At 45.1% G+C, this 26,362-nt stretch overlaps 1 protein-coding gene across 1 annotated transcript in view; it reads left to right on the top strand.

Annotated features, from left to right (window-relative positions):
* The window catches only part of MRPS9 (mitochondrial ribosomal protein S9), a 38,857-nt gene extending 13,478 nt beyond the window's left edge, over positions 1 to 25,379 (top strand). The window contains exons 3-11 of the mRNA XM_010959096.3: positions 552 to 614; positions 699 to 729; positions 6,734 to 6,813; positions 15,691 to 15,776; positions 16,605 to 16,680; positions 18,705 to 18,873; positions 19,773 to 19,881; positions 23,394 to 23,563; positions 25,154 to 25,379. Coding sequence (XP_010957398.2) covers positions 552 to 614; positions 699 to 729; positions 6,734 to 6,813; positions 15,691 to 15,776; positions 16,605 to 16,680; positions 18,705 to 18,873; positions 19,773 to 19,881; positions 23,394 to 23,563; positions 25,154 to 25,245 — 876 coding nt within the window. The 3' untranslated portion in view covers positions 25,246 to 25,379. The remainder of the gene's footprint in view (positions 1 to 551; positions 615 to 698; positions 730 to 6,733; positions 6,814 to 15,690; positions 15,777 to 16,604; positions 16,681 to 18,704; positions 18,874 to 19,772; positions 19,882 to 23,393; positions 23,564 to 25,153) is intronic.
* The last annotated feature ends 983 nt before the right edge of the window (positions 25,380 to 26,362 follow it).

Raw genomic sequence — 26,362 nt, 5'->3', positions numbered from 1 at the left:
GCTGAATGAGTGACCCAGAGACACAGCTGGGCTCCCTAATATAACTGAACGTATTCGCCAGAATTACCAGCCCCTGCTTCCAGGGGCGGGTCTGGTGCAGCACGTGTACCGTGTGGGGAGAACAGCTCCCTAACTAGCAGCACTGTGTTGGCCTGAGCCCGGGGGGAGTTCAGAGAGGGGCGTTGTGTGGGGGTGGGGGGTGCGGAGCCTGTTCTTTTCCGTCTCTGTCTGGACGTCCGCCCACCCCCGGGGCTGCAGGGCCTGCACTTGTGGACGGGCTCCTGCCGTTTCCTTCAAAAAAGAGAGCAGTTGTTTGTAGTGTCGCCTTCATGTCTGACGCCGCCACTGGAAAATTGTTAACACCCAGCTCAACAGTTACACGTTTTCTCTTCTGGGCGATGTGTGTGGTGATGTTACTTTCCCATTTAAAGGGTTATGATGTGAGATAAGAAAACTCCTGGTTGACTCGGCACTGAGTAAGTGCTCGGCTGCGAGTCACAGCGTGACCGTGTTTCGTGGCGGTTGTTGATTACCCTTTTGTGTGTTTTCAGAGAGCCATCACTTACCTGTTCCCCAGTGGTCTGTTTGAGAAGCGAGCCAGGCCGATAATGAAGGTAGTTATCTTCATATTTTTACAGATTTCACTCAGGTTCATATGTTACAGCAATTATCTAAAGCATTTTTAATTTATTTTACAGCATCCTGAAGAGATTTTTCCAAAACAAAGAGGTAAGTTTGTTCGGGTGAAGTGGACGGGCCTGTCTTTCCAGCGGTGGTGTGCAGTCACCCCTGTGTTAGGGAGGGGCACTCCTGTGTCGTGGTAGTCGTAACTAATAATGCCTGAAGTTTACGAACTGTTTCTTTTTAACTAAATAATGTTAAAATTAGATCAGGTTAGAGTTTATGCCTGTACGCAAATCAGATTATTTGCATTCTGATATGCTTTTTTGAAGGAGAGTTTAGTAGAGATCTGCTGGAGACTCCGTAACCCTGCAGGTTTCGTCCTCTGAGAACGTGCCCATCCCTCCCTGTTGCCTTTGTGTGACTCTGCCTACCTCCAGTGCCTCATCAGAGCTTGTTAGTTTGATTTCCTTACAGTGGAGCAAAGACCTGAAATTTCCTAAGAAATCCAAGTGCAGAATATTTTGTGTTCCTACAAATTTTCCCCCAACCACACTGAAGTTAAACACTCTTTTTAAAGTAACTTGCCTTTGAATCTTTCTTCAGCATTCAACTTAGTTTCCATAGAAGTGGCAGCTGTCTTTTCTGTTTTCCCCCACGTTTCATCTTTTTATGTCATACTTAATTCATGTGATTGTAGAAGTAAGGACCACTGCAGTAAACACCGCTGGCGCCTTGTCAGCGTGTAGCGCAGCAGCAGGAATGTGTGGGTTGCTGGAGGGAGCCTGCTGGCCGAGTGCTGTTTGCAGGCGGCCCGAGTCAGGATGTTTTAGGGTCGATTCAGTAGAGATCAGCAAGAGAGCAAGTATTTTTATTAAAAGTCTGTTTGTTTTGTTTGCACTGGTGTTTTTGCTGAGCTTTCCCTTTGTTCAAAGTTGTCGTGCTTCTGCTCTACTTCATTCCTTAAATGATAACTTTTATTTTGAATCTTGCTATAAATATTTTGAATGTTTTTATAAATTTTATCTGAATTCTCAGATGAGTTTGATGATAAACTATAACTTCAGTGGAATTAGTAGCTTTTGGGAAAATAGTAAATGAAGGCTGAATTAAAAGTGCTCATCAAATTTAAAGCCGCAGCTGAGTTTATAGTTTTGTCCCTGAGGTCTGTCATACCTTGAAAAAGTTTGTAACTTTTATTTCATGTAACCTTCTGCCAGAGCAGAGGAAAAGTAATGTAAGCTTTCAAATACTCTTTAAAGACTCAGAAAATTATCAAATCTGGACACGAATTGCATAAAAAAGAAACCTATACTCTATTCTCACTAAATTAAATGATAGCAAATCAAATAAAGCATTATATTAAAGGAATATACCAGAGGATCTTTTTCCCCCAGGAATATAAGGATGGTTTAACATGAGGAATTTATTAATGTAATTCTCAGTGTTGATTGATTCAGGGGAAAATACTTCCAAAGATGAATAAAAAGTCATTAACACAATTTATATTTTGGTAAAAAGCTCTTAAACTAGAAATAAAAAGAGACATTCTTAGTTTGAGAAAGGCTGTCATGAGAAACAGAAACACATCAAATTAAAAAACGTATCATTGGACTCCTCATACTAAGTTTAGGAATAAGACAAGTGTGCCCTCACTTGCCCCTGGTTTTCTGTGTTGCCTCGAAACTCTTAACCAGTGTGATTTAAAAAAGCAAAGAAATTAGGAATAAATCAGTTAGTATTCACAGATGTTATGAGTGCCCACTTAGAAAGTATAAAACCATAAAACATAAACTGCATTAGAATTTCAGCAGAGTAGCCTTATTTGGATGTCTGAATACTGGAAACATTCAAGCTATGAATTGTTCTGAAATTTTTTAAAGGGACTCTTTTATGAAAACATGCCAGAGTATAGGAGAATCTGAAATGCTAGTCACACAGAGGTCCTGTGAGCCTCCTGCCAGTGGACAACAACACGGTGGCCAGATTCACACAAGGAAACCAGTGTGGGATGGAGCTTAATGATGACCTAAGTACATGGTGGTCTCCTTGGTAACAAACAAATTGTGATCTTTCTCTGCCTTTCTGTCTTTTTCCTGGACAAGAACCACTTTAGAAACATTGATTTCCAGTTGTACAGATACACACCTACACACACACACAGACACACATAGGTGTGTGTGTGTCTCCTATTTTTTTCCAGCACTTTATTCTGTATACTCCTTGCTCATCTTTGTTCTGGTTTTAGATCTACAGTTAGGTTAGTAAATGCTGTCCGTACTCCTTTTGCTAAGGTTTCCCTGATTATCTCTAGTTTGAATGGAATTCATTTTCTAGTAGATTCTTCAAAAAGGGCTCATAGATATAAGTTGCTTGAGTCCTTATGTTTTTAAAATTGTGTTCTTATAGCCTTGATGCTTGAAGGACAACTTGGCTGGAGGAAAAAGTCTGGTTCATACTTTCTTGAGTTTCTTGAGGCTGTGGCTCCACGGTGGCCTGGCTTTTCTGTCTGGTTTTGGAAGTCTTATGCCAGTCTCGTTATCTTTCCTTTTACATTATTAAATCTTCCCCCGTGGTGGTCCTAAGGATTCTTAATCTATCTAAAGCTGTGTAGTAGCTTAGTGAAAATATGACATTGAGCTGATTATTAAGGGTCAGTTTATAGGTGCCAGTGAGCCCTTTCAAGATGTAGGTTCAAATTCTTACATCAGAATATAGTTTTATTAAAAATCATATATATGTATAACTTAGTTATATATTTTTTTGTTCATTAGTTGTGTATATATGTGTAACTAAAAAAGTGAATATAACTTTTTTGTATAAAAATGTTATAAATATTAGTTCTGTTCCCCTTTTTGTCTTTGTTCCTTGGGATTCAATTATAGAAATGTTATTCCTTCTTTGATTTTCTTCCACATCAGTCATTATCTCTCTGAGTCTTTTTATTTCTTCCTTTAATCTCATTTTCATCTTTTAAGGTGTTTCCCTAACTTTTTTATGTCCTTTATTTGTTTTTAATCTGTTCTTTTGGGAGTTACTTGTAAGTTAGTCTACATTTCTGATGATTTTAACTTTTTTTTTTTCTATTTCTCTCCTGAGTTTAATCAAGTTGTTTCATTTCTTTGAGTTTTTTTCATCCGTTATGTTTTCAGTTTTTGAACTTTTCATTCTGAGTGTTCTCTAATAACCCCAAATGGTGGTTTGAGGATATTTAATGCAGTTTGCAGTATAGCATTTCAGTTTCCTTCTGTTTCACCACTGGTTTTGGTGAGGATGCATTCTCATCAGTGGAATATTTAGATTCTCATTTTCTGTGTTAAATTTGTAGCAGCCTTTTTAAAAATGGTGGAAACATGCTTCTGCATTTCTGTGGACAGAACTCTCTTATTTCTTAATCTACATAATGGAATTTTAAAAGTAGATTGTATCCAGAAGATGATAGAGTTAGGTCAGGATTTAAAAGTACATTATGATTTTGGAATTAAGTGATTGAAACTCTAAAGTAGAATCAAATAAGGTGGCTAATTGAAAGATAATCATACAGCTACCGGTGTTTTTTAAATAACATATGATATTATGCCCTTGAAAGATAATCATACAGCTACCAGTGTTTTTTAAATAACATATGATATTATGCCCTTAAGTCACAAAGAGGGCAAAGAACAATAAATCATGTATTTCAGAATCTAAAACTTGTCTCCAAAAAAAAAGATACTACAAATTTAAAATAATAAGCAACAGACTGGGGAAAATTTTAAAACACAGCAGAAGTCTGATACCTAGAGTAAATTACTTGTAAAGAAAAATGGGCAGAAGGGAAAGTAGGTTAATTCATAAATCAGGAAAATAAAAGTAGGTAAATAATTTTAGTCAAATAGGACAGGAGATCATTATTACTCACAGACTGGAAACTGCAAATACCATGTGTCAGCAAAAAACCAGAAACAATGTGAATGTTCATCAACAGGACAGTTAATAAAGTGTCAGAGAATCCCGTGGAAAAATACGCAGGTGAGAAAAAGAGTGAGACAGCTCTGCCTGCATTAGTACAGAGGGACGTGTTGTTGTGTGGGAATAGCAAGTGAAAATGGTTAGAACTGTCTCAGTCCTTCAAGTTACCCTATGCTGGGTGTCTTACAAACAACAGAAGTGTATTTCCCACAGTTCTGGAGGCTGGAAAGTCCAGATTAAGGCTGTGTATGTTTGTTACACCGTATTTCCTGAGTTCTAAGGCACAGTTTTTCAAATTTTACCATCTTTAGAAAGCAGTATTCATTTTACAATTAATGTAAACTATTGTGTGCTGTTAGCGTTTTTTCTTTCCTTCTTTGTAGAATACATGGTGGAGCATCTTAAAATCTGAGATGTCTTAGCTCAAGTGAAGTCATGTGTTCACACATGCACACACACACGTAAACGTCCATTGTGAAATCAAGTACACACAGGCTCCTACTCACACACATGGGATGAGACCCAACTCAGAAACCCTTCCAAGCTTCCAGTAGGTCTTACCTGCAACCAGGATGTTTGTCAGAAGATCCGTTTCTGACTGACTGCTTTTGTGCTGTAGTGAAAAGTGCATAGTAGTTAATAAATACTGGAAAATAAGCGGGATTTCATGAAGTATTTGCAAGTGATTTGGAGAAACAAATCACCCATACGTCATTGGTAAATAAGAATCTGTTTTTATTTTTTAAGCCAAGTTCCATATCTAAATTATTTTCTACCATTTATTATGAAATTTTGGTCTTCATTTTAAGTGTATTGACTTAAAGTGGCCTGTGTGTAATGCCACTTATCCCAGAAGAGAAAGATAACCTACATATTGTACAGGTGGTATTTTGAAAGAAAAGAGTGTATTATTCAAAAACCTGTAATGAAATGACTCTTTTTTTGTTGGACAAAATAATACATATTGAATTTCTGCCTCACAATAAATTCCAGATAAGTTAAACTTCTGATCACGAAAGCATGCAGAACTTCCAGAGAGAAGAAAATACAGGAAAATAGTTTTTTAGAAAGCTCAAAGACTTAAAACAGGTTTTCTCCATGGGGGTGATATTGCCCCCAAGGGGGTGTAAATTGGTTCATAGGAGGTGAAAAAAAGCTATCATGATGTTTGTGGCCCTCCAAAGGGCCACAGCTTGCATCAGCCCATGCGCCGTGTATCTGCGGCATTAAAATTTCATGGGGTGAGAGGCAGTTAGGGAGAAAGTGTCTAAAAAGATTCCTTAGTAGGGACGATAATGAAAGAACAGTTGAGAGACACTGCCACAGAGGAAAAATGACAGCTTCTGCTGCACGTACGCACTTTAAACTTCTTGATTACGAAAGATGCCACAAACAAAATTAAAAGGCAAGTGACAGGTTGGGAGAAAAGAGTTTACCACTCATTTGATAGACAGAGGAGTGTCGTCTTACTGGTTGGAGTTCTTACAGGTCGTTAGCAGGGAAGCAGCTCAGTACAAATCCAGGAAGAGGACGTGGAGTTAGTGTTGGCTTTACTTCCTGCAGCAGCTCCGTTTCTGTCTGTCTGGTGTATATTAGATGCGAATGACCACCTGCACTTCAAAAGGGGTCCCACGGAACACCTGGGTGGACCCCTTCTGTTGTAGACATTTTGAACTCTCAGGTGCGTCAGCACAGAGTTGAAACAAATAACGAGGCACAGAAAAATCCATTTGGTTTTTCTCTTTGTTACAAAACCTGTTTCTGATTTCCTCAGTATACATGTAACTGACTTAATCAGCTTTCCTTTTAAGATTATGGGAGTGCCTTGTATTTACAGCCAAACCTAAATTTTTTTTTTCTAGCAAGATGATTTTGGTGTTTTGTGTGTTTACTTAAAACAAATCATAAAAATTCTCATGGTGAAATATTTAGGAATGTTTTATCAAATGTAAACATTGTGTGTTAATGCATATGAAATATTAAATATTCTAAATATTTACATGTTAAACATTCCAGACTTAAAATTCTAAATATAAATACTTTTTTGTTATTTTGAAACTTAATTGTAATTATAAACAGGTATCAAATTACAATTAAATACAGTACTTAATCCCCCTCCGTCTTTATTTTTATTTTTACTTGTTTTTATCTGTTTTTTTAGTGGTCCAGTGGGGAGAAGATGGCCGCCCATTTCATTTTCTCTTTTATACTGGCAAGCAATCGTATTATTCATTAATGCACGTAAGTATATTACATTTGTGGTAAATAATACAAACTGTAAGCTAAGTAACTAATGATACCAGAGTTTTCTCCCAGCTTCAGAATTTACTTGGTCTGTCTCACAATGGACAAAAACAAGACTTCTAGAGGTAAAACAGTAAGTTGAAAGGCTTTATGTTTTATTGATTCACTTTTGCTGAAGGGGAGCATTGTGGAATCTCTGTCAGGGTGGTTTGTCCTTAAAACGCTTTTGCACCGAGTGGAGGTCGTGTTGGGAGACGGATGCTCAGCTCAGTGACCGTGTGTGGTCGCATCCCAGGTGAAACCTGAACCAGGCAGGCACCAGAGCCACCAGGCACTCACCTGGAGAAAGTCAGTGCTTCTCTCTGCTGCATTGTTACCACGTACGGTTTCTGCCTTTCATAGGCCCGTGCAGTGTATGAGTCTGGAATTTGGGACCAAGAAAGATCTAAGAAATGATTCGATTCCACTTTGACTCCCGGCTGCATTTGCGTGTTCTGGGAACAGGTTTTCTGTCTCCTGGAGCTGGACGTGTTTGATGGTGAGCACACGACAGCTCCTGGTCACAGAGGGGAAAGGCTGGCCTCTGACAGCCAGTCTTGTTAAACGGCAGAACCCACTTTATTTTAGAAGATGATGCCCAGTTTTGTTTTATTCGTTATATGATTTTCACCAGTTACTCCCTGGGCCTCCCCGTCCACAGTCCACGCTCAGGTTGCTGGCGTCACTGGCACAGGGTCCCTCTGCTTTTTTAGAGCCCTCCGGTGTTTATTTGTGCTCCACCAACCCAGAGGACAGAATCCCCACTTGTCAGGTACATTTATTTCTTGGGGGGAACAAAAAAGAAAGCCTCCTTTTCACTTTTTGGTGACCTTGGGCAAATGAGCTTCTTGCCCTGGCAGAAATGAAATGAATGATAAATGCAGAGTGTGTCTTTGCTGAGTAATGGAGCCCGGCAGCTCTCCACGCACAGCCCGCGGCCGCCCGGGACCCCCGCTGCTCATTTAAATAGGTATGTCAAATCTGCCTCCCAAGGCCGCCGGTTTGATCTGTGGTAATATTTGTGAAGGTTCCATATGGACTTGAGCCCCCTGCAGTGCTGAGAAATAATGTACAACGCTTCATGGTGCAGACGCACATTTCCCCTGGAAAGGGGTGCAGCGCTGCGTTTAGCTGTCGGAGCGGATGATGGAGCGAGGCGCTGGGCCTGTCAGCTTGTTACATGGATGGGCTGCACGCAGCGAAGCTGTGAAAATCTGTGCCTTTTAACTTTTCTACTTAATCACGGTTGTAGCATTGCCTTTATACTGTATGCTACATTAATTCTCTTCCTGCCTTCTGCCTTTCATCCCAAGTTTCACGGAAGAAAGTAAAGCATGCGGGTCTTGTAGAGGGGCCTTATCAAACAGCTGTCATCTGACAAGCCATTTGCATTTGTTTGGGCTGAAACTGAGCAACCCCAGGGCAAGGTACTTTGTGGCATTCCATCATCATGCACAAATTACACATGGTATAAGAGCCCTAACTTCATTTTTAGTGAGTATGTTTTAAAAGGTAGTGCTTGAGAAACTCATCGGATTCTCGGTGGATAAAAGACTACCCCACTCGGACGGAAACGTCACATTACATCCAGCTAATAAACGGTCTTCCTTTCTGAGTCGTAGTTCTGTTGCATATAAGAGAGTTCTTCAGGCTTCTGTGTTTTAGTTAAATTCAGTCATTTAGGTTGGGCTGTTGTATATTTTGACCCTCAAACACTGGGTTTGGTATTTGTTTTGTTGCTCAGCAGAAGAGTTTACACATATGAATTACAGATGTTTTGGCTTAACTTGAGCCTATTAATTCAGATAATAAAACCTTGTGTTTTCAAAAATATGTTTTGTGGTGCAGGTCATAGCTCAGTGGCAGTGCTCAGCATGCACAAGGCCCCGGGTTATATCCCCAGTACCTCCATTAACCAGAAAGGTTTTTAAACTCATTTTTTGGAATTTTAATTACAGGTATGTATAAAAGGACAAATGTTTTTCTAAATCTATGCTGATCACTTGGGCATCGTGAATGGCAAATGTTACTGATCACAGCTGTGGTCACTGCAGTCTCGTTTCCTGGATAAGGCAGGTCAGCGTCACACTGGGGACAGTCTGACTCTGGAGCAGTGTGTGGCCCCGTATTCACTGTTGGGTTTACAGTGGTTTTGTGGTGAAGTCAGGCGTTGCATATAAAATAAGGCGGTAAACCTGAAGCTGCTTCACATTTGCTCCCTCCTTTGTCTTGCCACTTCCTGGTCGGGGGGTGGGGGTGCCCGCTCAGTCTGTGGGAGGGGGTCCCCCTGCTGCAGCATGGTGGGGACGGCCCCCCGGAGACTGGCAGGTGGGCGGGAAGTGAATTGTTGTGCTGCCATTTCTTTCTGTGGGTGTAATTTCTTCCCCTGTGACAGAGGGAAGGACGCTAAGCCCAAGTCTGTTTCTCCCATGTCCTGGGCCTGCTGTACTTGTGAGAGACATGGCCGTCATCCGCCAGGCTGTTAGACAGAAAAGCACGGATCTCGAGCATGTGTGCAGTGGTTCGGGAGACCTTTCTGATGTCCATTAACCTTTTTATCTCCTGTAATCGTGTCGAAGCTCTTTTTAGTGTTTGGCCGCTGTTTGCAGGTTGTATGTTACATGACAGCAACAAACAGAGGGTGAGTGTGGTTCAGCTCACAGCCAGGCCCGTGCGCCGGCCTTGGTGGGTGCTCTTCCCAGTGCCGGTGATTAGTCCCTCCCGTTTTGGTGGAGATTGGGGTGGGGCTAAGGGAAGAGGAGCGTGAGAAGGAAGAAGCAATTTGTTGTTCCTGCCCAGGAATGAAGCCTGACAGGAAAGTGGAAAGTGAAGGAAAGTCCGCCGACCCAAGCGGGTCTCGGACCTTGTGAGTGTCACATCCCAGAGGCTCCTTCACAGGTTAGTTGGACGCCCGCTCCCCGCAGGCACAGCCATGCACGAGTTTCCTGGGAAAGTCTATAAAACCCATTTATTTTACAAGATAGCTGATGGGATGCACATATGTAGTAGTGACATGTGACACAGGACTCACAGGTTAGTCCTCAGTGGTGAGTAGTCTAGGCAAGAAGGAGTAAGCCTTACGGAGTTTCTCAAAGGGTCCTTGAGGACTGAGAAGGCTCCGTTCTGGACAGTACCGCTCACCCGTCTTTTTCCGCCCACGCTGGGTGGCACTCCCACCCCAGACAGCCACAGAACCAGAGCTGTGTGCTCCTCGGACGTGGGTAGAATTTCAGGTCAGGGTTTTCAGGAGCAGAATGAAGAAAGAGAATGAAAGTGTCCTGAAACAGATGAGCGGAAGTATAAAGGAGAGGGAAGAATTTGTAAGAGGACGGTCACATGTGTCTGCGATGAAGCAGGTGCTGTTCCATGGAAGAGCTGATCTGGGGGAGCCTGCGACTGGGTGCGGGAGGAGACCTGCCAGCGTGGCTGAGGGACGGGCTGGCGGGGGTGCCCTGGGGGTCCCAGCCGGCCCCGGCACCCTGTCTCCGCAGCGGGAGCTGCCCTCGCAGCCCGGCGGGCAGGCAGAGGTTCCCAGCCTGGGTGCATGGTGGGCCGTACGCGGGTCTCCCATTGTATGACATGTGTCAACTCCATTCACGCTCTGTTATAACATACGTTCCTGACAGTTTTGAAATGCACTCACTAAAAGTGAATTGAAAACTATTCAAAACTCTTTGTGGGAGGTGATTGACTCTGAAGGGGGAACCCTTCTGTGAAATACTGTTGATTAAGACAGGGCACGGCTATAACGTAGCCTTTCCCAAAGTGCTTTTGGAGAAACCCAGGTTATAAAATCTTCAAGAAAAGGTCTGAAATGAAGTTCGTTTGGGAATGCTGCATCTGGTGTGCAGGGAGATCTCAGCACGACGCACGCACTGTGCAGCCCTGCGGCCAGGAAACTTGTTAACTCCCCACTCAGAGGTGTCAGTCGCGGAACCCTTTCTGCCCAGAGCACCTTTTAACACCCCCTGGAACCAGAGCTCAGGAAAGGCGGTGTGAAATACTGAAGACACCGTAAGTCGTCACGTGCACGATGCATTTATTGAAATTTTACATCGGCTCCCCCGCCCTAGTCTTTACGACAGGGTCCTAAGCTCTCCACTGGGGGTTCAGCGTCTCGCAGAACCTCACTTGTATTTTAGGACTAGTTTTACAGTAAGCTTTGGAGTATTTTCAGACTATTTCTATAAATTGAAGAAATTACTTGGCCGCAGATGAAATTTTTAGCCTAAAAGGTATAAAATTAAGGAATAAGTAAATCATTATATACTTAAACAGTTCCACTGAATTGTTTGAAAGTTTAAAATATGAAAGAAAAGTAAATGATTCAAATGCTGGTGTATAAACAGGATTCATTTACCTCTTGAAGGAAGCCCCTGGCTTACTTAGAAGTCCTCCAGTGTGTTTTACATGACTTGAGTACCTTCTGTGTTCCTGGGGCGTGAGAACCAAACAGCGGCCCCGGGGCAGGGGGTGGGGGGGCGCGGCTCACTGCACGCAGGGTCCAGACTCGGAAAGCGAGAAGTCCAGGGACTTCGTGTCACAGAGTTCTTACTTCGTCCACTTTGTCACCTTGGGGTGAATATTTAAAACTTTTTAAGCAGTGCTCTCTAAAAGTGGAATTAAAGTAGCGACCCTTCCCACCATGAGGTGTTAGGACATACAGCGAGGCGGAGTGCCTGTTTTCCGAAGGCGAGGACCGATGCTGACACGTGCACTGTGCTGTGTGCGATTTTGAGACCTTTTCTGACAGCAGGAGTTAGCTCAGTAATTAATTCAGCAGTAGAAACTGCTGTTCTAGAATTATCCTTAATATACATTTTCCTCATATGTGAATAATTACCCTTGTATATCTTGTCCTAAGTATAACACTTAGGAAATTTAATTTTTAACACCTGATTTAGCTTATTGCCCGGGCTGATTTTCATCAGATTACTTCTATTTTAGTGATATAATTGTTTTTATAATATATGATGGAGCTTTAAAATATACGGTATCTGAGTCACAAGCACTTGTATGTAAATTACTCCTGGGCGTGTACCTTCCCAGAGTACTTGTCTGTGTGCCCTGTGTGTGAGACTGTTTCCTTTTTTATGTTGGACAGCATTACGTGAAGTACAGACTACAAGAGCACATGGTATTTACAGAGTGACAGCCCGCGTCTGCAGTAGGGGTGCGTCCCTTGGAACTTTAGATAAATAGCGTGATAAAAACCGTGATAAAGTTATAAACATGTAACATTCAGTTTTGTATATGCCAATAGCTGAAAAGTTGAGAAGATTGTTATTTAGGAAATTTAGTTTCTGTGATTTTTTTTTTAACAAACATATATGAAGTCACTATTCTGTGTTGAACTCGTATATAAGATGATAATTACTGTCAGTTTGTTACTGTATGTTTTGTTTATCAAAATCAGGTGGCTTTTTCCGTACCACCCCTCTAAGAAATGTTTTTTTTTTTACCCTTCCTAATGTCAGAATCTCTACGTGAGTAAAGTAACCAGGACAGATTTTGGAAGACTAAAACCAGATTTTTAGATTAAAAATCCTACTGCTCATGCTCTTGAAAGAGTTTAGTTTAAACATTTCTTTTCTACAACCTGAGCATCTGGTATTTTCAAATTAGGCACCTTCTAAATTTGACTCATACATTATGGAAATCTGATGGCACGAGGGGTGGATAGACTTGCTTTGATTTTATGAAATATTAATTATAGCTGTGATTAATGATTCAGCATTTCACATCTGGGTTATTCCTGTCATATTTGAAAATTATACTATTAAATACAGTAATATAAACTTAGTGTGGGTGGGGTCATGCTAATTCTCTGGTGTCCCTGAAAAATCAAGTGGGAATTTAACAATATACCAGAAGCTAGCGCCGATCATCTGTGATGTTGACACTTCCTGGCATATTTTCTCCCCTCAAGGATTTTTTTGATGTAAATTAGTACAGTCTCTTCAGGGAGTTGAAGCTATAGAAAGTACTTTCTAGAGGACTGTTGTCTCCAACTAACCAAGATAGACCCTCAGGAGTGGTTTTATCATCCAGCAGAAAAAGAAAAATGGCCGTGGTGCCCCAGTGAAACCATTTGGGTTATTTGACTCCAGAATGCTGTCCCTTACCCCATATCGTTCCTTGACCATCACTGGCGGTCAAACACCGCGCTGAGTACTTACATGTATTTCCTATTTGAAGAAGTGTGTGAGGGGCTTACCCAGCCTTGCATCACTTGAAGGGTTCCACCGTCAGTAAAGGCATAGAACCCAGCATATTTGAGATTAGACGTGCAGTCTCCATGGGTGGTCATCTCACATCCCACAGCTTTCCGACGATGTTACTTACACTGTTTGTACACTGTTACAGCGCTAAGTACAACACACAAAGACAGTAGCGTAGTGAAAAATTTCCAAGAAAAATGTGGACTTAAAGTTAAAGTTGCTCCAAAGCCACTGGAAAATGGTGACAAATTTAGCAGCCCGGACGTTGACCTGAAACTTACCTGTGAAGCAGGTCAGTTATTGTTATTTTAGTTGTCTTGGTTATTTCAGAAAGGAAATTAATAGACCCTCCTAAGCTGGGTAGGGTGTCTTACTACTGTTGTTGGTGTCCTCTTGCATTCCTATTTTTTTAGTAGGTTTAAAAGATGCAACATCTCTGACTTGTGACTGTGGGAAGCTCAAGACTCTGGAGCCTGGAGACAAGAGACCCTCCTCCGGCCGCAGTCCCGGCTGGAGCGGGCGCCCGGGGTCGGCCTGCCAGGCAGTGCGCAGGGAGATTCTGTCTGCACGCGTCCGTCCACTTCATACAAGTGGGGGAGGACTCACTTTGTGTTTGGTTTTCTTCCTCTGTTTTACCTGCTCAGAGCACTTGAGAATTGCTCTCTAGAAACAGGTTCATAGAAATGTTTCTGATACACTATGCAGTTGGGGTTGCCACCCACCCTCTTGGCCTTTAAATGTGAATTTAAAGTTCCCTAGCCACGGTCAAATAGGATTACCAATCCTTGGGAGGTAACAGCACTTGAAGTTGAGTAGCAGGTGCGTGTTCTCAGTGCAGATGGTCCACGCTGGTTCTTGCTCTCTTCGTGTAGACGGTTTGGTTTCAGTTGTCGGACACGTGCTTCTGCACAGGTGGCTGGTTTGTACGTTGAACAGAGTTGTAGAGGAAGTTAGTGTGGACTCTGGAACTGAATCAGCTTAATTCGTCCCGTGGTTCCCGTGTTAGATCCAGGCCTTAGAGTGCAGCGCTCGGGGAGTCGTTGAAGCGGATCACTGGGCCCCACCCCAGAGGTTCCGACTCAGAAAGCCTGGGCCGGAGCCTGGGGCGTTGCGGTTCTGACCTGGGTCCTGGAGGAGCTGCTGCTACTGCTTCCCCGCCCGCTGCGAGCTGAGCTCGCGGCCCCTGGCCTCGGGAGTGACTTTCACCCCGGCAGAGATGTTCTGAGGGCTGCTGCCTCTCATTGTCCCTGCTGCTCAGTTAGCAGTTCTGCTACCGTTATTGAAAACAAGCGAAACAAAACACGCTGCTCCGAGTGCCCCAGCCCCAGGAGGTGAACTTTTACATCCTCATTTCACCAAGAAGTCCTGGTCCTTGGAGCCTCATCTCAGCTCTTCTCACCTGCTTCTGTGTTTATGAAGCGCAAAGCCGCAATCTTTACAGCCTTTTTGCTTTCTCTTTCTTTCTTCCTTTTTTTTTTTTTTTTAAACATTCTTTTTCCCCAGATTCTCATAAAGAGGATTCCTGTAAAGAGGCTGCAGAGTGAAGATGATAATAAAACGCAAGCTCTGGTCAGTGCCCAGGCGGGAGCAGGGGCCGCCCCTCCTGTTCTCAGTGACGGGGTGGCCTGATCAGCGCCCACAAGAGGCTGTCCCCCCAAACTGGGAGTTATTAAGACTGTTTGAAATAGGGGAAGACGCTCCTATCAGTAACAAATTGTGTCTTCTTATCCAAGTTAATGATATTGGACAGTCGTGATTTAGCAAGAAAAAATGTCACCAGTATCAACGCTAGCACATCCTTTGAACATGTCTGTTCCTAGTATTAGTGTGGCAGGTTATGTGTAAACTACAAATGAATACACATAGACTGGACGTGAGCCCTCAGGTTTGCTCGGTCAGAAATGCGGGAGACAGTTGTCTTTTTCTGCTTGTTGTAAACTCATTTCCTGGAAAATGTATTTCAGTGATAACCTTTATTGCCAGGTTTTTGCTTTTTTATAAATTCTAACAAAATGGCAAGTTTTCCCCTACTTGTGTTACAATTAAACAGTAACATTCACAGACTTTGTTAGAAAGTAAATTAATAGAAAGAAATCAAATAATGAAAAATAAACATTAGTAGAAAACCTGTTCTTAAGATACAAACTTCATGGTGAGGACTTAAATACTATATAAATGTTAAATATTAGGTAAGTGGTTCAGTTGTAAATACCATAACTCTCACTCATAAGTCTCTTAAGTTTAAAGGCATATTGCTGTATAAATTATGATTCTCTTAAGGGAAATGTTTTATCCTGTTTGTGGAACTCTAAGAAAAATAGTTTGTAACTTTGTTTTTACGAACCTCACTAAATGTAAACTTTTTATAGAGTTATTTAAAAATCCGTTGAAGTTAAGTGTGCTGCTATATATGGTACTAAATTCTCGCTGAACTTACTGTATGACTCTTCAGTCTGAATGGGAGATGGTAGTGTTGAAGCCTTTCAGTAATAACTTGCTGTGCAGCTGTGACTTGAAGAGGGTGCTTCTGAGATGAGGGGGACTCAGGGGACGTGGGAGGTGCGGTGGTCATGCCCCGTCTCGTGGTTTAGCATGTGTGTTTTGTTTGCCACAGGAAGCATATGGAAAGCTACTAGATGTAGAAAAACATCAAAACCAGTTGAAAGCCAAAGGTCTGTTTTCAGAAAAAACTAAAACCAAGTAAGTTCTTTTCTGCATTAAAATATGTGAAAAAATTAACTAGAAAATACCACTTATTATTGGTGTATTTTTAGGCAATACCTAAAGCCTAAAAAATGTGTTCATGTGTCAGCATTAATCATTCAAATTCCAAACAACACTAATTTTGTTTTGTTTTGTTTGGGAGGATATAAATATTAAGGTAATTTTTATGTTATTCCAGATTTATGTATTAAGTGGCACTTAATTATTGTATTTGGCTTTTACGTGTCCTCAGACTTTTTGTGAACGTAGCTTACGTTTGAAAGTTTGTGCTTCCACTTAGCAAGCAGTGCTAGGTTAGAGGTTAGACTTGCCAACCTGAGCGCCCAGTTTTAAGGTTTGGCCTGGTTATTCACGTAGTGCTTCTTGTACAAAAGACCCGAGTCTTTGAACACACCTAGTTTAAGTTGTAAATACTACACCAGCCCTGAGTTTGCATTTCATTACTGTTTTTAGTCCATTGGCAGATTAACTGTGTGGCCGTAACATCTCCTTTAAAGTAAATTGTGAAAAACAAGCACAGTTGTAATTTTTGAGAAATCTGGTGACTTTAATATCAAATGGGTTCCACGAGGCCGTGTTTAACTCTGCAGATGAAACGTTTGCTAGCCTGGGTATCTTTTCTTAAGTAGGTTGAGGAGATGAGACACTGTGTCTCAGAAGTCCTGTCCTGGGCTGAATTTTACAGCCGTGTAATACAAAACTGTGTTTCCCGGTCAGGAGTCCCTGCCGCCACCTGTGGGGTCTTCTGTGACAGGACTGGAGTTACATGGTTAACTGAAGAGAGTGTCTGCGCTGTTTTGACAGAGATCCGATTGGCAGCAGATGGCTGATTAAGGAGGAACTGGAAGAGATGGTAGTGGAAAAACTGTCAGATCAAGATGTGAGTAATTAATCTTTTTAATTTAAGGGGACCTGTGCCGTAGGATTACAGACAGTTGCTGTATTTCGGGCCCTAACAGTCAGGTTCCTCAGAGGCAGGTGTTGCTAAGACAGTTTTCCTTTTAGAACATGTCTAGCTGACCTGTGCCCGGGAGGGCCTGGTGGGCAGCGTGCCCGGTCTCCCGACACCCCTGTGTGGGCGCCCTCGTGTCCTCTCCAGTCTTCCCAGGGGAGCCTGGCCCTGTGGGGGTCAAGCAGGTGACGGTATGGGGGGCCAGCACCGGCTCAGCGGGAAAGGGGCAAAACCTTTCTGCTCCTGGCTTCCCTCCGTGCAGGGGCCCAGGGCCAGCAAGTCCGTCTCAGAATCTGCAGGACCGCCTGTATCAGAGTCACATGGAGTGCTGCTTGCAAAATGTACTTTCCCGAGACGCAGAGCCTGCTCAGAACTCTGCGGCTGTGCCCCGGGAATCCACATTCTCAGCAAGCTCCCCCAGGGCACGCTGCAGCCCAAGAAGATTGTGACCCTGCTGCAGGTCCTAGTCAGATCCTTAGTTTTCTGAATGGTCTGATCAGAGGAAATGGGGTGTTCTAAATTTAGATTCTTTCTGGAAATTTGGAGTGTAGGTGAATCTCACAAATTGTTCCAGGAAAGGTTTCTCTCCCGTGGCACTGGCTGCCATCATCAGCCTTGCCGCTGTGGGGATTTAAGTCACGCCCTTATATCGCTCTTCTCCTCACGTGACGTGTGGGAGGAATTAACGTTTGGGGGGAAGTTGCAGTTTGCTTAACCAGGGTGTCGGGCATTGGTGAGCAGTGGACCTGGAGTTAATTCCTGACGTCCTAACTGCCGAGTCAGTATTGCTGCACTTGGATCAACTGGAACATCTCTCTTTGCTCCTTCATTGAACACATTTCACTGGTATCAAGATGAGGGAGGCAGGGCAGTCAGTGACATCTTGACCATCCCCACTCATGAGTCCCCAGAGGTTCGAAGGCATCACGGCCTGAGTGGCGGGACTGAGAGCAGCCGAGGGAGGACAGAGGCCTGTGAATGGAGGGTGGAGCTCTCCCAGTACCATGGGTGGCCAAGAGCTTCACCTTGACCGAGACAGTCGCCTTCTCTTACTGTAACATCACAGGGAGCAGTAATTGAAGCAGTCCTTTTAATCTTACTGCTGAGATTTTTTTTATATTTCACATTATTAACAGCAGATTTTCACTATAAAGGCAAACAAAGACGAGTATGATTTTTAGGGTTGGCAGTAACACAAATAAGGTTATCAAAAGCTGGGTCTCCCACTCCCTGTTAACGAAGGATCTCAAGTGTTGTTTCCTTTTGCATAAACACTTTAGAGCGATTATTCTGGCTTCTAATGTTAAGGGGTTAATACCAAGTTGTTTACTTTCTAATCACATGTTCAAGAACTATTAAAAAAAATGCACAGAGTAGCAAGGATAATCTATTTCAAGAGGTTGCCCTTTAAGTCAAGTATCTCTTGAATTTTTAAATAGCTTGATTGTTCGGTTTTAAAGGAAATCATAAACATTAAAGTAACACAGCTTGAACAGCTAAAGATATATTTGCCAAATGTATTATGAAATATAATTTAAGAGATACATTTTCTCAAAATCACACTCTCCGCATTTTACTGTACGTAACTTGCTGGAAATTACTTATGAAGCCCCTTCTTGATGCAGTTCTAATAGAGGGGTAGAAATCACACTTGAAGATCATCTAAATAATTTTGGGAAATGAATTTAAATCTCACTCTCATGTACTCATAAGACAGAGAAGTGGATTTTTGTTTGAATGATAAATCTCTTTGTTTCTTGAAAAGGTGAAGCCCTAAAGACACAGGGCTGCATCTGCACGCTGACTTAAAAGCAGCGTGAAGGTGCGGAAGTGTCATCCTGTCAAACTTCATCAAGAAAAGCAACATGGGAAAGATCAAGTATATAAAAATAGAAGAAATTTAGCAAATGCAATTACACTTGCATCTCCTAATGAATTTTTATTGTCTGCAGTACGCACAGTTCATTCGGCTGCTGGAAAGGTTGTTGGCACTGCCGTGCAGGGAGGCCGAGGAAGAGTTCGTGAGCAGGTTCCGCAGGAGCGTGACCGTGCCGTCCAGGAGACAGCTGATGGAGCCGCTGCAGCACACAGAGCAGGGCACGGCCTTCAGCACCGGCGCAGGTACCCGCCGGGGAGCGGGCCACTGGGGAGCGGGCCGCGGGACTCCTGCCCGCTCCTGCTCTCCGCCCTTCGTGTTGTTTGTTTGATTTGCTGCTGCTGGTCAGATGTCCTCATTTTGAAGATTCTGTTGACATTTTTAAAAACTGCCCCTTACAATGTCCCAAGAAGAAATGTGGACACATACCTACACCGTCACGTTCACACTTTTTATTTTCACACATTTATATTAAATCTTTTCATTTTCACATTTTCAACTGGTGGAAACAACGAAATATTTATAATACAGGTGTCTTCCATAAAAGAAAATGTTCGGTGAATCTGCATGTCACGTGCTAAAACTGTGAAACATGAAAACGTTAGACCCTCAACCTGCATCTTCCTTGTGGAAAGACATTTGACATCATGTAACTTGAAAGAATTGACTTATTAAATGATGTATCTGCAGCTCTGAAAACTTAACATCATCCCTTTGTCCTTTTTTCAGCTAATGTTTTCTAAGAGGTATGACCTTCCCTGAGGATTCATTTTATTTCTACCAATTACACTTTATTATACTAGTCATATATTTTAAAAATTACATGATTAGATATATTCTTACTGATTTTAAAAGAAGACTGTGTAAATTGGTTGATTTTTTAAGTAATAAAAATAAGTATGAACTACCTTGTTGAAACTAACTTAAAATCACTGTAGTGTTTCCAGAGTGGAATTGAGAAACGCAATTGTCTGATGAGAAGCTTTATTACATCAGGTCTAGTCTGCCTGTTTCATTTTTGTCTGACTTGTCATACAGCGTTATGTGTTGTTATTCTGGGGAGACACATTTAATGTAGCTTCGCCCGCCTTGGAGCACTGCCCTTGAGGATGTGTAGTAAGAGAGACGTTTTCTGTTTTCAAAGGTAAAAGGAAGAGCGCGAGGGCGGACGTGGTCGTGTATGGAAGCGGAAGCGGGGAGATCCGCGTGAACGGGGTCGACTACCTGTTCTACTTCCCAGTGATGCAGGACAGGTGCGGTCTCTGTTTTGGGTTTGCTTTTGGTTCTTAATACACTTTATAATCATCACGATCAACTGAGGCTTGTGATTTTCTGGTTATATTTGCATGATTATTTCTCTTTGATTACGTATATATTGAGCGAGCAAAAGGACCCTGTCGTTTATGCCCTAAAGGAGGAGCCCCTCAGGCTTTGCGTAGTTCCCACGGCCGGATGCAGCCGCTTTAGTCTGAGCTTCGTACCCGTGAGAAATAGACCTTCGTCCTAAGTGGGGATTACAGCCCGGACCCGCCGAGTGCACTTGTCTTGGGTCTCTGGGAGCCCTGCACAAAGGCCTCCTGTTGAGATGTGTTACTTTCCCAGTCGCTGCCGTCGCCATCACCGAAGTTCTGTGTGAGGAGCCACTCCCTCCCAGTCTTCCTCCTGTTTCTTCTGGTGGTATTTAGGGTCAGAAGGGTTAAAGCCCTTACGATCCCAGTGCTTACTTAAGGAGAGAGGCCCCTGCTAACTTAGTGTCAGCTTCTGGACAGAATAATCACTTCAGGAAAGGTGTGTGTGTTTTATTTCTCTGTGTGTGTCTGTGTCACAAGGTAGCCCCGTCTGACGCCGATTAATGCAAACCTGACTGATCTGCTGCCGTCTCGGGGAGACGGGTGGAGGGAACCCTACTTCCCTTACCAAGCCAGAGACTTGGACTTCTGCGTGGGGGCTGATGTGAGCAGTGGCGTTCTGTCTGTAACCTGTCAGTCTGTTTTCAGATGTAACTCCTGATGGTTTAAGAGCAAGTCTCCATTGGGGCTTTATCTCACAGTTAATTTGTGTTCTTAGAATTTAGTCTTCTGTTTGACTCAGTGGGTGTTTTCCAAGCATTGTGTGTCCTGTTCTGGGCACTTGAAGACATCTGAGCTACTTAAGATGTGATTTCTATCAACAAGGAACTTCCTGTCTGACTGGGACCTGAGGCTAGTCGGGTTGGGGGCGGGGGCACCCAGAGTGGCTCGCGTCTCTTAAGTGGCTGTGGGCAGCTGGGCAGCCATGCCACCCATGGATCGGCCCCAGCCATCGCAGGCGCAGCTCCAGAGCTTCCAGGCCAGCAGGGAGGTGACCGCTGAGCCAGGGGTCCAGTGATCTTGGTTCTAGTTCTGTTTCCAAGCTGTGTGACCTTGGCCACAGCGCTTACAGGTCACTTACCCCACTTACGGGTCACTTCCCGAACGGGAGGCGTTGACCTTGGTGACCTCCAGGGTGCTTGCCTGAGACCGTTTGAAATGCTGACTTACGTTTCCGAGTCCTTTCTTTAGGCTGTTTTTACACAAACAGAGCAAACAGGTAACTGGGAATGTCGCCTTTGCGTTCTTCCTAGCTCACCGAAATTCTGTGTTCGCTCCCTCGCCCCCACACGTTCACCGCTGTGTGCTGGGACTGTGGACACAGAGACTAACAGCCGTTCTAATTTGGAGAGGCCTTTGCTGTGTCACTCAGCCAGTAAGGAAGGCAGCTCTTAACTGATCATCAGTACAAAAGAGATACGTTGCCCACACAGCACTAACCACGTAATAGAGGAGATAAGGTTAGCATTTTACACAGTTACAGAAAAATAAAAGCGAGCCCGTGATTGGCCAGTGTGCTAAGAACTGGTGCCGTGGGGGTGGCATTCAGAGAAGACAGAAATGAGGGTTTTTTTTTTTAGTCATTTTGTTATGTAACAACAAAACCCAGCTGATTCTTTTAGCTGAGGATGTCATGTGAGATCCCTGAGAGGAGAGGAAACGTGTTCACGCCACGGAGCTGCTTCTGCGCGGCCCCGTCTGCAGTCCGGATCAGAATCGTTGCCGTGTAACCGTTTCAGCTGTGGCCTGTGGGTGCTGTTTTACCTGTATATATGTTAATGCTGTACTCAGTGTGACCAGCGTCCCCCTGTCCAGACGACCTTGACCACCCTGACTCAAGGACTCTGATGTGTCTTGAGTAAATTATAATTTTTTTCTGAATTTCAGCCTGTTTCTTTATATACGCATTTGTGAGAGAATCTTAAAATTTCAGGAATTAAAACAGATAAATGTTTAAGCCCCCAAACAAGTAGGCGACCAGAGCTTCTCTCAGTAGTGTCACCTGCGTCACTAACCTCCTGCCCATGTCAGGCGGCGCAGACCTGTGACATGTGCTTATGTCAGTCCCACGGATTCCACCTCGACCGCTCTCCTCGCTGGAAGCGGTGGCATCTATCGGTCTCTGAGTTTTCTTTAGCTATTACAATATGGCGATTACTTACAGTTAACTCTTGAACAGTGGAGGCTGGAGGCACCCACCCGGCACGTTGAAATCCGAGTGTGACCTCCCAGTCGGCCCTTGTATGGCAGTTCCTCTGCGTCTGAGGTCCCGCATTCGTGGATCCGACCAGCTGGGTTCCTGTGGTTCTGTCGTACTTACTGTTGGAAAATCCACGTGTAAGTGGACCATGCAGTTCAGACCAGTGTTGTTCAGAGGTCAGTTGGAGTAGTATTTTTGTAACATTCCAATTTTTTATTTGGCTGCTTTGAAACATTTGTTCAAAAAAACATACAGATTTATGTCATTTCTCACTTGTTTTCTGCTGTTGGGGTTGTTTCATTTCCATCGGAAAAACATCCCTGTTGAAATAGTGTGGTTACAATTCCAGTTCAGTCTGCCTTCTGGGGCTTTGTCCCGTCCATGCACATCTGCTGGGGGTTGTCTCACTGGGGTAGTCCAAGGAGGGACACCGCGGGGCCATCTCTCAGTGTCATGGGGTTACAGTAAGCTTTGTTTGGGGTCCAGAAAGCTGCGGCGTCAGACCAGATGAGCATCAGCATAGACTTCTCTAAATAAAAACTCAGAAGAGACATCAAGGCAAAACAGCGAGGTCGGAGAGCTGGCAGAGGTGCTGATGAGCATCGCGCCTGGAAACCCTCGATCGTGAGCAAGAAGAAGCCCCAGGGCCCATCCGTCCGCCCCAGCCTCCGGGCCTCAGCCCTGCCAGCAGCACGTGGGCACTCACTGGCCCCAGAGTGGGGAGGACCTGGTCAGGGTCTTGCGGGGTCAGCCAGCAGGACCCTGCGGTGAGAGTAGTGCAGGAGGCTTGCGTGTTGCAGTGGGAAGACATCCAGGGCGGCGTCAGCAAGTTCAGGATGAGCACGGAGGTCCTACGGATACAGCGTGGACCCAAGTGTCATTTGATAGTTGCTTGGAAAGGCCTTTTTATATCATATTTGATCATGGAATCCAGAGAGCTTGGCTTCATTTGATTAAAGGAGTTTCCCCAGCTTGACGACGACTTTACGCGGTTATTTTGCGCCCTTACGAGATGATGGGCAAGCAGGCAGTGAAGTGGGGGTGCTGCCGAGTCCACGGAGTGTCTGCGTCCCGGGAACGCTGGGTTGCTCCTCCTGGTGGGTTGATCAAGTGTGAACGCTGGCGTGTGAGATAGTTTCTGTAAGTGCTGTGAGTGTGAGCGCAGCGCAGGGTCTGTCCGTGTCGCAGGCTGACCCGCCCCCGTGATGTGCCGCAGGGTGCAGCTGATGTTCCCGTTCCAGTTCCTCGGCCGCCTCGGCGACCACGACGTGACCTGCACGGTGTCGGGCGGCGGGCGGTCGGCGCAGGCTGGGGCCATCCGCCTGGCGCTGGCGAGGGCCCTGTGCAGCTTTGCCACTGAGGACGAGGTCGAGTGGATGAGACAAGGTATGAGCTGCGGGAGGGGGTGGGGGGTCGTCCTCATGTGTTTGTCCTTGATGTCTGTCTGCTTCCTCCGCGTGTGTCACAGATGAATGGTGGGTTTTGCTTCATCTCAGAAATTTGTAATCATTATTTGATTTAATGATGAAACCCTTAAGGTATTTCCAAAGTTATTGGATATTTATTTTTCCATTGCAATTTTCCTCTACTCACTCTGTGACCCTGTTGCCTATTCGTGAGGTCCGGAGTCTGCACAGTGCAAGAAATAATACGCAATTAATGCACCTGTCCGGGCGCCACATTGGCCTCTGTGGTCAGTCAGGGTAGTCTTCCAACTGCCAGCGCAGCCTGAAGGTCCCCCGGCACCTCCAGGTCCTGGAGCCTCTCTGGGCTGGTGAGGTGGTCTCTGTGCCCCGCCCTCCCCTGCACTGCCTGTGGCTCAGCCTCATTAATTTTTTAAGTCTCTTAAAAATCCACTTGCTTATGAACAATTCACCATGTTGCGGGATTCTTATCTAGTCATCAGATATCTTAGCAGGACCTCTCTTAACAGTTCTGCTAGTTTGGGTTTCTGTGCTTATTGAAAAGTAATAAAGCATCATTACTTAGAATTTAGACAGGTCTTGTTTGCATTCTGTCCAAAATACTGTTGTCTTAGCCCCTTAAGTGCAAGCAGGTGTAGAAACCACAGGCACACGGTGAGCACGTGGGGCCGTAAGGACAGAAGAGCACCCAGACACAGCACGTAAGCCCCGCGTGCAGTGAACGGAGAGCCGTGTGAGAGGAAGAGTCAGGGAGAAGCTGCCATCTGTCTACATGCTTGTAAACACGGTTCAGGAGTTTTCCTGTCACGCGTTTTCTGAGGTCGTGATGGCCGCTGCGTGGCCCAGACCGCTCCTGGGCGCCTCCCCGAGGGCCTTATGCTGAGAGCAGCTCGGCAGCCCAGACATCATAGTGGCTCCTGCTGGTGGGGGGAGCGGAAGCTTCTTGTCTGAACTGACTGTAATTGCCTAGAATAAATGACTCGTCCTAGGACCACAGCCCTAGAACTTAGTTTTTAGCTTCTGAAACAAAATACCAAGAGATGTTATTATCACACAAGTCAGAGTAAGGTTTTTTCTCAGATATGTTTGATAAGTATTACGCATTACGTACGTGTGGGCTCACGTGTGCTGTTACCGTGGTGTGTGCGTAATTCTGCATGCCTCGCCATCAGTAAGTGTTCCTTTTCCACCCCTTGTCTCCCGTAAAACCTTCACGTCTGGAATCGGGCGGGGGGGCAAGTCCCTTGCGGTGAGAAGTGACTGACCACACAAGCACAGCCTTAAGTTGAATGAGTTTCAAGACCAAAAAGGAATCCTAGTTGTCATGGGGTAAGGAGCGCAGACTCAGATGAGGCCCTGGTGTTTGTCTCAGAAGCTGGGAGGGTAACCCAGAGCGGTGAGAGTGGACCGCAGGCTGGCGCGGAGCCGGTACCCGGCGGTGACTGGCCGCGGTCTCCTCCCCCGGTCCCTCCCCACCCACGGCCCCATCTGTCCGCGCGGCCCACTGCCCTCCTGCTCGGGGCTCATCCGGGCATCTGTGTTTCTGCCGCAGCTGGACTGCTGACCGCCGACCCGCGGGTCAGAGAACGGAAGAAGCCGGGCCAGGAGGGAGCCCGCAGGAAGTTCACCTGGAAGAAGCGCTGAGTATCCCCGCGCGGAGCGCAGCTGGCTCCGGGAGACGCTCCCGGGAGACGCGGGCCCGGGCGTCGGGGGTGTGGGGCAATTCATTCCAAATGCTGCTTTGTAGAGGTTACCTTTTAATAATGTTTTAAAATATTTCCCTTGGTTCTGCTGCTTCATTTCTTAAACTTCTTCAGAAGGTAGTTTTATTAGCACAGCTCATGGAATCGCGCCACATTTGACCTGAAAGGAGCGATCGGCAAACCCTCATTTCATGGATGAGAAGGCCCAGCCCCGAAGACCCGACCTGCCAGAGCCACGTTGCCCATTTGATAACGAAACTAGACGTGCTCCTCCTGGTCCTGTTGTTTCCCCTGGGAGCAGTCTCTCAGAATCGAGGGATAAGGCCGCTTGTTCAGCAGAAGGAAGGAGGGGCGGCGTCTGGGCGGAGCTGGGCGAGCCCGTGGGCCCGGGCTGCCGGGAGTCCGGGTGGCTGCTTGCGGCAGCGGGCCAGGCCGCTCCCCGGCCCCGGCAGCACCATCCTGCTTTCTGCTTCTGTGAGTCGACTTTTTGTTTAAGATTCTGCACACAGGTGATAACTATGCAGTGTCCACCTTTCTCCGTCGGGCTTATTTCACTTCGCAGAGTACGCCCCAGGCTGCGAACTGGCGGTTACGGGAGCAGGTGGCTCTGAGGATCCAGCTTCGGCGCAGCTGTGAAAGCGTGCGCTGCTTTCCTGAGTTCTGTATGTGTGTAGGTTTCCTGGGCTGCGTGGTTCCGCTGCCCCCACAAGATGCCCGGGGATCCCTTCCTATGACACTAAGAACCACGAGTCTGAGGAGGGTGTTTTGTCTTTTGCTTTTTTAAGGACAGTGAGTCTGGATGCAGCAGGTGAAGGGGACACTGCGGTGAGAGGGTCTGATCCAGGGGAGCGGGTCCAGGGGGTTGTGTCCTGGGAGGTGGGTGCATGAGTGTTTAACTCACTGGACCTTTCAGACGTGGTAGGTGGTTTTTATTTTGAACCATCTTACGATAAAAGTGGGTGAAAAGCCTCCTGAGGCAGGACGTGGGCTCCCGTGCGACCTCGGGCAGGCTGCCCTCCCTCCGCCGGGACGTCCCGCTTGAGGCGGGGAGCACAGCA

This window comes from Camelus bactrianus, chromosome 28, assembly GCF_048773025.1.
Source record: "Camelus bactrianus isolate YW-2024 breed Bactrian camel chromosome 28, ASM4877302v1, whole genome shotgun sequence".
Taxonomy (NCBI): Eukaryota; Metazoa; Chordata; class Mammalia; order Artiodactyla; family Camelidae; genus Camelus; species Camelus bactrianus.
This window is presented reverse-complemented; position numbering and strand designations above follow the sequence as displayed.